Raw genomic sequence first — 14,572 nt, 5'->3', positions numbered from 1 at the left:
CTGATACATTCATAAGGTACATTATATAATATATCTCGATCGTGCGACAACAGGTAAGAATCAGTTGATCGATTGGATTAAAGTATAACTATTCTTAGTATAATTATAAAATGCCTTATAAAAAAAGAAAGAAAAAAGAGGGAAAGGAAATATCTTACTCATGGTTAGGTAGGTTAGGTAGGTAGTTGCAAAGCTGTAAAGACATTGCGATGTTGAATATAACATTGAATGAAAGAAAATGGCGTTCGTCAACTTGTCAGGGATCTCATTTGAAGGAAACAAATTGGGGTAAGAGCACCTGATCATTTAGACCGGGATTACCTTCCTATACAAGTATTCCGCAAGCCAAGATGGGTAAAGTGTGACCTTGTTACCCCTCATTTTACTGGTTAATGGAAGAAAGCCAAGGGAAATCAAGGGAGGTCCTATGCAAGTCGTATGCAAGTCGAACTGCTTGAGATGGAGGGAGCTGCGCATACTACAGCACACTTACAGCACACCACGCGCAATGAACAACTCATTCCTCCATTACGGGACCCATGATTTGCTATTAAGGCACCTCTTCACTTTTGGGAATATGTAGGTACCTGACCCTACATGCATTCCGAAACTTATAGTCTTTTGGTCTTTTTGCAATTCGAGTCCAATTAGCAGCAATTAGTTCAATTAGTCCAATCGCTTTGATCAATTGGAACCTTCAGTGGATAATAATTGAAGGTCTAATGAAATCTCAAGCTTACCTATGGGTAAAAGGTGGATGACTCTCAAAAAGTTTTGACAAAAGCCAAACCGTATTCTTGATTTTTCTTTACCTAACTGCTTTGCTTGCTTGCTTGCCCTTACCTATCCTCACCTACTCTTATTACTCGTTCTTTCTTTATTAGTTATCCAGTATCCATTATCCATTACCTAGTAGTTATCCAGTATTCAAAGTATCCACTTTCCAACGCATTGCCCGCCACCCCACGTTAGCGGCAAAAAAATAAAAAAATAAAAAATAATAGAACTTTTTTTTTCCGTTGTCGAGTCAGAGCCGCAATTCGCTTCTCTCCCACCCAAATTTTAATTCATATCCTCTTATCGCTATTAGCCCAAACCAGACCCCTCCCATTCCCTCTCAATTCCGTGATCGGTCTCGGAACCTCGACGTAAAGCAAAGCTGAGCAAAACTCAGCCTCGGCCGGTGCAGCGGCACGGAGCCATACGGAGCAAAAAAGAATTACCTCAGAAATCCATCACTCGTCATATCTGTCACGTTCAATTGGGTTGTTTTTATTAGTCAATTGAGAGTGCATGGATGGCCACACGGTTGCTGGCGCCGTTTCGGCGCCGTCAACGAGCCCTACCAGCCCCGTGAGCGTCCACCGCCATGGCTCTATGAAGCGAAAGCGCAGCGAAGGGGGCCTCGGAGTCGAAAGCAGTCCTGGTAGCGTTATCGGCGACGAAGACCAGTCTCTTGCCGAACCCGAAAAGAAGAGACAACCCGGCGTGAAGCGGTACGTCCATAATCTATCTACCATCTACCGTTTACTGTTTACCGTCTACTATCTACATATTATATAATATCCTAAACTTCAATTTACCGATACCTGATTCCCCATCCCCCATCCCCCATTCCCCATTCCGTGTTCCCCGTTCAAATAGACCTATACGCGAATAATATATTCGTCATGACATCTAGCTAACAGCATCCGGAATAGAGCGTGTAACGAATGTAGGCAGCAGAAACTTAGGTGCGATGTTGTTCAAGAACCATTCCAGAGTTGTTCGAGGTGTAACCGTCTAAAACTCGAGTGCAAGATCGAGTCCAATTTCAAGCGGATCGGAAAGAGGTCGAAACATGCTGAGATGGAAAAAGAGATCGATCGGTTACGTCGCAAGATAGCCCAAGCTAAGGCTCAGGGCTTTGTAATGGACGATGATGAAGACCTGCAATCGCAATTGCAATCCCCCGTCGCAAATAGTGCGTATTCGCATACCCGAAATCCTTCGCTCATGGGGTCCGATGAGGCTGTTACATCCCTTCTGACTCTTAAACGAGGAGGGTCGTATAGCTTGGCCGCAACCCATTATGCCTACGAGCTTGAGACAGTGCGACTGACCGAGCAGGATGTCCATGGATTATTCCAGGAATTTTTCAGCTGTTACCATCCGTTCCTCCCCTTCTTGAACGAGCACCAGTCCCCTGACCTATATTATCAGCAACATGCTTTACTCTTCTGGACTATTATAGCCATTGCCTCGCGGCGTTACCATGCCAAGCCCAGTATCTTACATGAACTATCGAGCGGCCCTCTAAATAGACTACTTTGGGGCACTGTAGGCGATGTACCGAATAGCTATTTCGTCGTTAAGGCTCTTTGCCTGTTATGCACTTGGCCTCTGCCGACAAGCACGACGACAGCAGATCCGACTCATATTTTATGCGGTGTAATGATGAAAGCCGCCACAGGTATCGGCCTGCACCGACCTAACCATACCCAGGATTTCTCTCGCGTATCGGTGGAGCTAAACAAGGACCAGCTTCATGACCGAGTAACAACCTGGGCCGTATGTAATATTGTTGCCCAGTCTATTGGGACTGGTTACGGCCAGCCGGCCACCTCTCTCTACGACTGGACATTGGCGATCCGCCCAGGCGAGGATGGCCCATTCACGCTTTCCCCTGAACTTGAAGCTAGGCTGAGAATAGAGAGGTTTTGCGACAAAGTCTCCAAGGAAATGTACAGTAACGCCAGCGATCCCCGGGGGGTAGCCGGCGACGAGCACAGAGCCATGCTGATGCGGGTATACCGCCGGGATTTCCAGGAGTTACAAACGTCAATCCTTTCGCAGCGTCTATCGCCAATTGTGGAGGTACACTTGTATGCCGCCAACGTACACCTTCGCCTTGCCGGATTCTTTGATTCTAGCAGTACTCCTGGTTATATGGACGATCTCATGGGCCTGTGGCGTGCTATTACAAGTTTCTTAGATCTCCTATTTCAAGACACGAACCAACATATACTATTGTATACCACTAATTACATCCAACAGATGCTCGTCGCTGCCGGGTTTGCTCTATTAAAGCTGATGAGATCCTTCTTCGCTAAAACGATAGACTTCGAAAGGGGAAGGACTCTATTTCATAAGACCATCAATGCTATTCGCAGGACGAGCGTGCTAGACAACGATCTTCAATGGAGGTTAGCGGAGCTCATGGTCCAGATGTGGAATGGCGCGCGAATAGATAATAAGAGCAACACATCGTTCCACGATGATGACAGTTCTGTCCTTATTGACGACAGTTTGCAATTGAAGGTCCGATGCAGGCATAGCATGAGTCTCGTGTTTGATTCTATCTGGCGCTGGAGGGAAGAATACCAGGCCCAGGGCCGTGGGACTCTTGATGGTAAGGCGATTCCCCGATTTCTTTCCTCTCGATTAGTATACCTCTCTCGCTTGGCTTGGGGGATTAACTAATGTCGAGCAGCCCTTAAACACCCAACTAACCCAGACTCAGGTAATGAGTCTTCCGCATCTTCCACACACATGGACAGCACATTATTGCCGCATAATAACCTAACGAACTTGACGTCGATGGCAACAAGTAACGGCGGTATAACACCGACAGCAAGTCACGGCCTAAACGCCGGTGCCAATAGCATGATTGGGTTGGGGTACGGAAGTGACGCGAACTATGACTTCTTCGATCCACAGCATTGGATGCTGGACGGATTACTAGATTTTAACTACACCTTCGCTCAACCTCTAGAAGGAATGTAGCGCAACCTTGATGAAAGATGATACGTGAGCAGAACCATCAGATGCTAATAAATCTAGCGAACGTGAGTTCCCGGGATTCAACAGCACCGACCAGGCGCCACGGGTTATTTTATGTATGAAATTAGGGGCAAGGGGAATACGTTTATGGTTGAATAATCATTCCAGTGTGACTTGCACGAGGGGTAGGCGCGAGAGAAAATTGTTCTTTTCATCTGCCACCTGGTGTGGGTTTTAATTACGTTCATTGCTAGACCGGCATCTCTAGCAGAAATTGATTATGGTTACGGAAAGGCGATTATAGAGAGGGACGGTATATAACCCCTTTTCATTGTGCATAGTATTGCGAAAGGGGAGGAGTGTATACCAGGAGCGTCGGGGTTTCGGGTGGATTGCTTTTGTATGGTCGTTATATATCTAAGGTTGGTTGCTGGATTGTCCATCGATCAAGTACCTTACCTACCTAGGTAGGTAGTCAGCATTGTCCGGAGTAAAAACTACGAAATTGAAATTGTTACAACTTCATCTAGGTAGAGCAGTTCTTTATACAGAGTTATGTAGGAGTTTATCTGTCCTAGGGCCCCAAAATTTAAAGAGTTATGTCGACTCACTTCCCAGAACCAGACAGACTTAGGTACCTTTTAGGGTATTCAAGCTTATGAGCTATTGGGATTTCAAAGTTGATTATTATTAATTCTCGGTGTGTGAAAAAAAACTCCTATGATTACCCTAGATTAGGTAGGTAGGCATTTTAAGTAGATCTACGAAGAGGCTACAGCTAACAGCTACCTAAGGCATCCAGCAACATAGTCCGAGGCCCTCTACGAATGATCATACTTTCTAGATAGTTATTGAGGGGTATGTACCTTGCTTCAAGACCTGAACGACGAAGAGTTGAGGATTAGAGCTATGACGGACTACGATGTTGAACGCTGTTCGGGTGATGATCACCTTAGGTATTCATGAACTGGCTGGCTGGCTGGCTGGCTTATCGCCGACACAGGAAGATCGGCCTGGCGACGCCAGAAATAGCAACACCCAGTAAGAGGTAAGTTAGGTAGGTAAGTATTCAGCCCAGTAACGTTCCGACCTCGCCTACTGACACACGAATAGGCGATCCTAAGATATCGTCGTTTGGTATGTATCCTCCCCCTCCTCCCCTACTCTACCCCCTTCTTCCCGCAGTTGACGGGATTTACCGTAGGTAGGTATCTCATCGCGGCGGCGTGGCGCCGGCCATGTCGAGGGGCGACGACGTCACAGCGAGCAAAGCAGCACATGTTTTTTTTTTCTCGAAACTGGACTTTTGAAAGGTGTCATCGAATCGACCCCCCTCTCCCCTCCATGTAGATGGAAACGGGCCACATGCAAGCATACCCATTTCAGAAGTCGATGCGTGGTCGTCTCGGCCTATAAGCCGGGCACCTACTACCACGGCGGCTTTTCTCGGGGATCTATTTTTTTTTTTAATCCTTACGTACGTACGAAGCAAGGTCGGCGCTGCATAGCCGTGGCACCGAATATCTTCCTTGTCTCTGGGGCTACTGGTCCGCAGGTATATAGGGTCTTTTTTATACCCTCCCCCCTGGGGGATCGTCCGGGGAAGGATTTCTTTCTTGATATCTTGGCTCTTGGGATACGATGTGATGCTACTATATATGTAAGTAGCTAGGTAGGTAGGTAGCCATGCGCGCAAGCACTGGGCCTTGGGATAGGACGGCCTTGCCCTGTCGCCAGCTTTACGGACGTAATTAAGCGCGGATGCACACCTACACACACACACACACACACAACCTTATGCTGTAGCTACCTTACCAACGGTATCGAACCGGCAACCAGTCATCGTCCTTCCCGACTCCGGGTAGTTGTCTCTTTTCTAGGACTTTTTTTGGACAGGACGAGCCGGGTCTAATTTGATTCTTATGCGCGACATGCGATGCGACGTTAGGTTTCCCGCTATCTAGGTACCTACCTAGCCAATAAGCTCTACGCCTCGATGATGAGTGAGAAGTGGGGATGGGAGGTAGTAGGTAAGGTAGTTAGGTGATTTATGGGAGGATTAGAGAGCCCAAAGAGCGGGAAAAAAGAGAGGATAATTTACAATGGTAGGTAGTTAGATCGTATCATTCACCCTGACAGTTAGTTATCTTCCTTGCTTCATTTGTGGACTTGTTCGGCCCCCAAAAAACGTGGCCTGGGCCGCCTCTCTCCCCTCCCGAGTGCAGTGCTACTATGCAGCTAACCTACCTGGCAGCAACAATTCCCGCTGGAGTGGTTTACAATACCGCCTGTCTCCCGCGACCCAAAAGTAAAGGTTGGAAGGCTAGGAGTGGAGAGTGTACGATCTAGGTTTGGCGTTCGCTTGGAACCGAGCCAAAGCTTCCTGGGTCCCGTTATTCGTAAGGCTGTTGTTTGCTTTACCGACCATTCCAAGCGGAAAGGGCCTCAAATTTTAACATCGTCTTCGGCACCGAATTTTCAGAGAAGAGGGAAAGAGAGAGAGATAAAGCGAGGAAGGGGGGTAGGTTTGTTGTTCCCCTTGGCAACAGCTACGAAGACTTGCTTTGCTTTTGCCCCCCCTGAGACGCGACGTCGTCGCCGTTCGCGAGCGGACCGGCGTTTAGCAACCTTATCGTTGCTCTCGGCTTTTGAAGAAGTATATTTGTAACAGGGACATCGATGGATAGGTACGCCTGGGCATTACGTACCTTAGGTAGGTAGGAGGTAGTTAAGACGCGGCGGGCGGAGATTAGAAAGGCCTTGTAATGTCCTTTATTAAGGATGGACGAGATATATTTGAGCGGACGGGGACATGGGTGATACCATTGTAGCGTACCTAAGGTAGGTAGTGTATCGTCTTGTATTGTCTTGTACGGTACAATTTGCATAATACTTGTATCAGAGAGGTGTTGATCCGTGCCTTTGAGAAATTTAGGTATCTGAGCGGACCTTGCTAACCTCGTGGCAATCCTTGCTAATGCAACGGTTACAAGATGCTTGCTCCCGCGTAAGCGAAATAGGATTGCTTTTTCCTCGTTCCTTTTGCAATACCAAAAAAATCGCAGTGGGAACGAAGGGAAAAGAATAAAAAAGCTTATGCCATGTGTATTACCTATAACATAGTCGCGTTTTTCGTTATATTGTATATGTTCAAGTCGCGGTTAAAAGTGAGGCTAAGGACTTGTAACATACATGTCCTGTACAAGTCGTCGCACGACAGCCGGTTCCAGATCTCGTTTGTTTCAAGAAGCGCCCGCCGTAAGGTCTAACCGGGGGAACAAAGGGTAGACGGCTGAGTCAGATTAATTGCCTTTCTTAGTAGAAGGCATGTTTTTGCTGCTTTTTATGTAGATCTGTCTGTAAGGTAAGGTAAAGTAAGGTAGGTAGATATTTAGTTAATGCATAATAAGTTTAATGTGTTGATGTTTATTCGCGGGTTGAAGTTCTCCCTTGCGTTAACGCCTCCTGCATTGAAATTGACTTGCAGCCGAGCCGCGTATGGGCATTCAGCGCGGCTGCTTTGAATTAGAATACTCCTTAATCATTATTCACATAGCCTAATAATAAGGCCAGAAATTCTAATCATTGGAGAGCTTCTACCGAGTAACGTCACGTTTGGTAGATAACTCTAGGTAGGACTATGTATTAGATTTAGTTATGATAAACCTTTACGGGGGTGTATATCTAAACTTGTGCTGTAGTGTGTACGTGTCTATAGGTGGACAGCTATTGTAGATAGCTGTCGACGTCCTTATGAATTATGTCTCGGCGAGTACCCGAACTGAGCGAGTACATACACGTGGACGAGACTTGGAAGGGTATTTTCGAACACGCGGGCACTTTTCTGGAATAAATAAGGAATCAAAAACTCCTATATCAGTCCCCGCGGAAATAAGCCATGCCTAATGGATCCCAAAGTGTATGGTTTTTAGGTACAGATGTAGGTTGAATATCGGTGAAGATACCTACCTCATAATACTTAAGGAAGAAAAAGTCGCGGTGGAGCTTTTGACGCGCATACTATGTAGAGCAATTCTAGAGTGGTCAGTGGCACGATAACGTGAAGATCGGGAAAATCTATCGTGAAATCTGCTTGGCGTCGATTACATAGGTAACTAGGGATCAAAGGCAATAGTTTGCGAAGGCCCACCATACATACATGCTTGACCCTAGTCCCGTCCCTGTCATTTATGCAGTAATTGAACGTCGAGACGGCTTCGGAGATACCGTCAACTCTCAAACAGATCGAGTCTATATTCGCGTCGGGGCACGGCAGTTGTCGGTAAGTGTCACAAGCAGATATATTATAAGAGGTAACTCGTCAAAAGAAGATGAAAAAGAAGAAAAGAAGAATGCGGCCCCCGAAATTACTGTGCCCGGTGATGTCTTAGAAAGTTGCCGGGATCATAGCTGTGTTTATGTGAGACTGAAATTTTCTATTGTACTACAGAAGCTTCTCCGTGTTCAGGTTTCGAATATTACTAGGACATAAGATAGATTAACTACCGGGTAGCTAGCTAATATCTGATACTACATAGTAAGTATGTGTAAGTTAGGTCTAGGTAGGAGGTACCTATTATGTCCCTTTTAACTAATATCTACAAATTACCAATTAAGGGGTTATTAGGTATTCGTGAGTTTTGCGCATCGACCGCGTGGAACTAAACCCTTTTAAGTCGAGCTTGAATGAACGGAGACCGAGCAGCATCTTCATGGCATGATAGACATACTACCTGCCCTATCTACAGAGCAGGCCATCGCTGATGAGCTACGGGACACGCGTAGTAGGAACGGCAGCCGAAACTGATGAATCCCGAATACATAAGCACTTGTTCACTTAGCATAGGGGGAGCCTCTGCGACATTGCGGCGGTGCTATGAAACCGGTAGGCAAGGCTGAATTTGCATTTTTCCCTCCGTCTTTTTATCTTTTTCCTTCCCACTCGCACTTTTCTTCCAGGGTTCTTTCTCGAGTTATGTATCCATGTAGGCAGGATGGCATGGATATCCCATTCATGTTATATGATTGGCTCACCCCGCCAGCGAATCACCGGCAATGTTCGGCTCTCCGCCGGTCACTTGCAGGAAAAAAAAGATACAAAAATCCTAATCAAACTTCAACTTAAAGACGGAAATAAGGTACGTGTTGGTGGCCAATGTTGCATCAGTTATATCCTTCCCGCCAGAATAAGTCTTTCACATAGCCTATCTGCCTACCTTGGTATCTGCCTTGTCCACGAGCTTCCAGGTCCTTTCCCCCCCCACGGACCAAGCGACTGGTAAGTAGGACTCTTCATTCTCTGAGGCTCCTTGACTTTAGGTGTTTCTTTCCATACCTACTACCTACCCAAAGGAGATAATTTCGGAGTCACATACTACCTCTACTAAACTTCCTTTGTTTATTATCTTCTATGTGTCTGAATGGTGTGGAGAGGCAGGAGCTTGGGGGCTAGAATGATGAACATCCGTCTATGCTCAAACTGGGCAGAACCAAGCTCTAAGCCCTGAATGAGCAGCACCAACAAGCAGATCCTTCACGCTTGATTTGGGATCAAATGCCCATATACACTATTTACTCATTATTACATCCATGCCGCCTTATAAGAAAGGTCATAGGGCTGGCCAATGGCTTTGCCGGCTGTCAGCAGTACCGCACGGTTGGTGACCAATCCCAACGACGCACATCGCGAACATCATCGAGGGACTGGCGGTATTCGGGAAGTCGTAAGCCGTGCTGACGTTATGTATACTAATGCATACCTAATACCTAGCTGCTGCTGTCTGTATTGCAGCTCCTCTGGCGGTTCGAGATCCCCAACCCGACTTTCTCGTTCTAGCATACCCACACCTTGGCATTACCAGACGTCTAATGACCTGTTCTTCTATGCCTGATATAGGTATGATCAGTCCAGGCTCTTCGGTCGGTAGTTAAAGGTACCCCAATAGAGCTACCAGGTAGGTAAGCTACCTCCAGTTCCCTTAGATGCCTTGAGTCAGTGTCGATATACTTCATCGGCGATAAGTAGTAGATGAGTAATTATTTATTCGCTATTACTACATAGTTACTGAAGCTTTACCTATTATATGATGGTCTTCCTTGCTTGTGTGATGCGGGGACCAGGGCGTACCCCATTGGTGTCAATCACGCGGGAAATAGGGTACATGCCTACCCTCACTGTTTGCCACGCCTGATCCCACCGTCCAAAGAAAGACCCGTAACTCGAAAGTTCTTAAAACGTTCTGAACGATCCCCTTACCTACCTCTTCTCCTTCTTAGAAAAGGAAGAACCCTGGTTAAAAGGCAATGGCTTAGATTAGGCAGGGGTCCCATTCATTGGGGTGACTACCGGTATTAGTAGCTTATGATGTGTCTTCCTTTTGGTCTAAGTTTGGGATAGATGGACTTCCTTCAGCCTCTAGAACGTTTCACGAATAGGATTCTCTTTTTTTTTTTTTTTTTTTTTTTTTTTTCGAAAGAGGTAATAAGATTAGACCTCGGTTTACGCCCCTTTCTAACTAACTATGTGACGTGTTGTACCTTAGGTTAGGCAGGTACCTATGGTAGGTAGAGCTTTCATGCAGGTATGAGTTCGCGAGCTTCTTGTTCATCCCGCTGTCTGGCACCTGCCAAAAAGCGCTCTTATGAACCTGAGACACATCTAATAATGTGCTGTCGATGAGATGTCGGGACCCGTCAAGCTGCTCTGCGTCTGTTTGATTACGATCTCTCCGGGGCAGTTTCGGTGCCGCTAGGTAATCTGATAGCAAGGATGTCGGCTTCAGATTCAGGGCGCTGGCAGCCCCTGAGTTCGAATTGCTATGTTCGCGGATATAGGGTTGACGGTAAGGGGGAACCCTGCTTTCTTACGCCTCAAGTTAATGATATTCCGGCTCGGACGCCGTTCCAAACGCCTACGTGGTATGGACAAGGCAGAGCGGCGTTCCTTTTCGGCGATAGAGGCTGAAAGATGGGTGATGCAATGTAAACAAGTCAACTACTATGGGGAGGACCCGCCAGCATGGAATTCATAGTGTCACCAGGTATTGCCGGGGAACTCGGAACCTGGAATAAGGTAGAAGATCTAGTCGAGAGCCGCGCTGTGCTCCAGAACATCTCGGGCTCGTATTGTTAGTCAGTGGTTACCGATCATATAGCGCCGGATGTCACATTGCATTGAGGCTTAATGTGGAGTTAAGTAGATCGTGTTAACTTGGGAATGTTGATGGGTGTGGGTATAGCGCTTAGGTGAGTTCCTCCACGATTCCTTCAATTTTATAGGATAGATTAGGGAGCTATATACTAGACCTGTCTGTGGAACCTACCTAGTAAGGACGTCCTTGTATTTAAACAGAGCTGTCTATGATTGAGAGGCCTAACAAAAGTCCAGTATTAAATGAGAACCTTACGTGAGGCGTCATGAGACTACATAGCATATCCTAGGACGTACATATCTCCTTACCCAAACGGCAAAGAAATGGATCTCCTCTTGAACGTAGGGACCCCAGAAAAATCATTCATTATCTATTAGACCAACCGCAAGAGCTATTCTTAACGCTGTCTAGGTTATAATAGGCTGCTTATACGGCTGGGGGGCGGGGGCTTCTATCTAGATAGGGGCAGGGGATTCTTCCCGACATTTGGACCATAAGGTCCTTTGAGGGGACTGGAATCGGGATTTGACCCCAGCTAAGCACGATACTTACCCACTCGAAGTCTAGGTTACTCGCATACTGTGTATCCTCGTCGAGGTATACCTAAGCACTAGTTGTCCAGGTTTCTATTTGTTGGATGGCTCCGCGGTTATTTAGACTTGTTGGTTTGAACTAAAAACATGCCAAGGTCGCTTGTCGAGTGACTAGCAACACATTTTGAGGCTTCAATCGTAAATACGATATACTTACTTAGCCAGACGCGCGGATGAAGTCGTCTAGGGATTTATTGTTAGCCACAAGGTAAACACGAATGCTGTGTAAAATAGAGTTTAGTCGGATGCCTCCCCTACATACCTCTACCTGTACCTAGTCATGATGGTTTTCGTCCTGGAGGCTTGTCGCCTAGACGCTTATCTACCAGGTAGCTAAGGTAGGGCTGATCCAATAGGGGGGCTTAAATACTGGGGTAGAAACCAACATATATTTTCTATATTCGGACCGTACCGCATTTGTGTTAGGTACCATTACGAACTCTTTTCATATTATACATTCGCTCAGCCCTATCATTTAACGGTAACCAGGGACGGCAGAGAGAGATACACGAAGAGGGAGGCTTTTTGTGATCGCTATAATATATGCCGAGCCACTCAAAACTTCTATTTAGAGTGCTGACACCTTACTACATGCACGCCCGTATAGCTACCTCCTACCTAGGTAGCTACCTGTAAGAGAGAGAGAGAGAGAGAGTGTGTGTGTGTGTGTGAGACAGAGAATGGGAGAATGAGAGGGAAAAGAGATGGGATTACGGGCCGACTTGTGAAAAGTCGGAGCCCAAGTAATTATTTCGATAGGAAACAGCGCTTGGCATCAAAATCGAATTTCTGGATTTGATTTATGCTACTACATCAGTGAATCTTACTTACATGTATATAATCCTCATACATCTCAAGTCAGCATTAGGTAGCTTTCGGAGATGACAGAGGCGGGCAGAGGCGGGCAGAGCATTTGACATACATAAGATAGTGACATAGTTTCCCATAAGTGCTGCGATGGTACCTACTATGGTGTACAAAACTGAGGCTGGCTCGACTTTTCGTAGGGTAGAAGGTGTGTGGCTGGATATGATTGGTTACCGACTGGACGGAACGACTAATATTTGGTGCGAGGGTAGGGGTCAGATCAGCCACTAAGAACCCGCGGTGAGCTTGTGGTCAATGTGCAGTGCCACCTCGTTTTAGGCGCTAAGCGCCTATGTTGTAACGTGATCCACCTTTTGAACCCCGCCAGTCGGCCAGCCTACCTAACCTAAGGTGCTAAGGTAACTTCCAATAGTACCTGGATATCCATATCACTATTTTTTTGTTGTTCTTCTTCGCACTGTCGCTGCACAAAGTTCCCTAAATTCCCTGAACTTGTAGGTACATGGCCGGCCCTTGCAAGCTGTAAGTAGGGTAAGTAGGGGTACATCGTCAGTCCGTATACGAACATTTGAGGTGCGGCTTGAGATGCAACGGGATGGGGGGGAAACTACCACTATGGGAACCTATAGGGTCTCTTCACCCGTCCCCTCCGGCTTGCCGTCATTTGATCGACGGCCCGTCGGCATGTCACAATCTCTTTACATACCTAGACCTAGGTAGTACACACTCAACTGCATCATCAAGCCACCCGCTTTCTCCTCTGGGCTCTTGCTTGGCAGTCGTACGTCGGCTTCGACTCAGCATAGGTACCTAAGGTAGGTAATGAATGGAGCGCATACGGCGCAAACCACCCATAGGAATTGCAGCTTTGATTATCCATTTGTGCGCGTCCCATACCGTCGGTACCGACAACACATCGAACTATGACTATGTCCTACCAGGGGGTTGCATAATATTGTGTAAGCCTGTCGGCTTTTGGTACCTCCGGAGGGAGATGATCCTTTTTTTTTTCTTCTGTTCGTTGTCGCCCACCTGCCCTTGTCTCCGCCGACGGCCAAAGTCGCCGATTGCCATGCGGGACGAGTAATGGTATCACTCCCGATTAAGCATCAGTAATAATACGTAACCTGGGTATGTCTTAGCGAACGAGGGGGTCTCGCTCTGCATACCATTTGGGGGCTTAGTCTTAAAAATCTTATCAATTACATGTAACTATGTAACCCGTATCTTAGAAGGTACCTTACCTAAGGTAAATAAGGTATTGTACAATACAGGTATATACAGCTTGCCGTTTACAACATGTTGTACAGGCGCGACGGGCTGTTAGCGCAAGCGACGAATTGCGCTAATAACCTTATATTGTTGGAACAGATTTGAATTAGGTAGGTAGTTTATCTAGCGGATCTATATACCGGAATCTCGAGGACGATTTCCCTACTTGTGGGCCTGTGGGACGGTGGTCGGCTGTGAAGTCGTACACGTAGGTTAGGTCACTACATAGTATATGCGAAGTATACGTTAGTTATGTACGTATGGTCCCCGAACCGAATCTCGAGCAGTTCGTTCAATAATACGTACGAAGTAGTTATATCTACGACAACGAAGAAGACATACAACATACATGTACTTAATGTAGTAAGAAACTGTCAGAGTTACCTGGTATTAATGGGCGGGCACATTCATTGGAACATTCGACTTTTATGCATTCGTAGAGAAATATTTCTTTTTACAAGATGCCGCAATTGGCTGAGTTATTAACTAATCTTATTACATACCTCTTACCTTATAATCTTGTGTTACGTTAAATATTCAAAGCAAGGTGAGAACAGCCCACTATAACTATCAAATGCCATGTACCTAGGTAGGTAAGAGGTAACACGCACACATACGTTTATATTGTTAGTATACCTAAGGTATTAGTATAGGTAGCACAACAGGTTACACACCTACCTTCTAGGCTCTAGCTAGAGGTAAGCAGCTAAGCACAATAGGTTAACATGCAGGTAGATGCGATATTCTGTTTTCAACTAGGCCGTATGGAGCTTGGAACTTGGAATTCGGGGGAAAACTGCGCCCCCATTTTTACAGTACAATACATCTCAACTCAGCCCATTATTCATTATTCAATCTCCAATCAATCACACAACCGTCCCCAAGTATCTGAAGTTTTATCAATAGTTTAGATACCTAAGGCTAGATACCTGACATGGGACATGGACTTATTTACCCGCACCCTAC

General features: G+C 46.2%; 1 protein-coding gene across 1 annotated transcript; it reads left to right on the top strand.

Annotated features, from left to right (window-relative positions):
* Positions 1–977: 977 nt before the first annotated feature.
* F4812DRAFT_444586 (uncharacterized protein) lies at positions 978–3,607 on the top strand (the record flags this gene model as incomplete). The annotated part of the gene is made up of 2 exons (XM_047935507.1): positions 978–1,496; positions 1,701–3,607. Coding segments are annotated over exons 1-2 (1,961 nt in total), but the record flags the coding sequence as incomplete, so codon positions are not given.
* Between the last annotated feature and the right edge of the window lie 10,965 nt (positions 3,608–14,572).

Source organism: Daldinia caldariorum (genome assembly GCF_022478825.1).
Source record: "Daldinia caldariorum strain CBS 122874 unplaced genomic scaffold F4812scaffold_22, whole genome shotgun sequence".
NCBI classification, from domain to species: Eukaryota; Fungi; Ascomycota; class Sordariomycetes; order Xylariales; family Hypoxylaceae; genus Daldinia; species Daldinia caldariorum.
The sequence above is the reverse complement of the archived record's forward strand: the minus strand, read 5'-3'. Positions and strand labels throughout refer to the sequence as shown.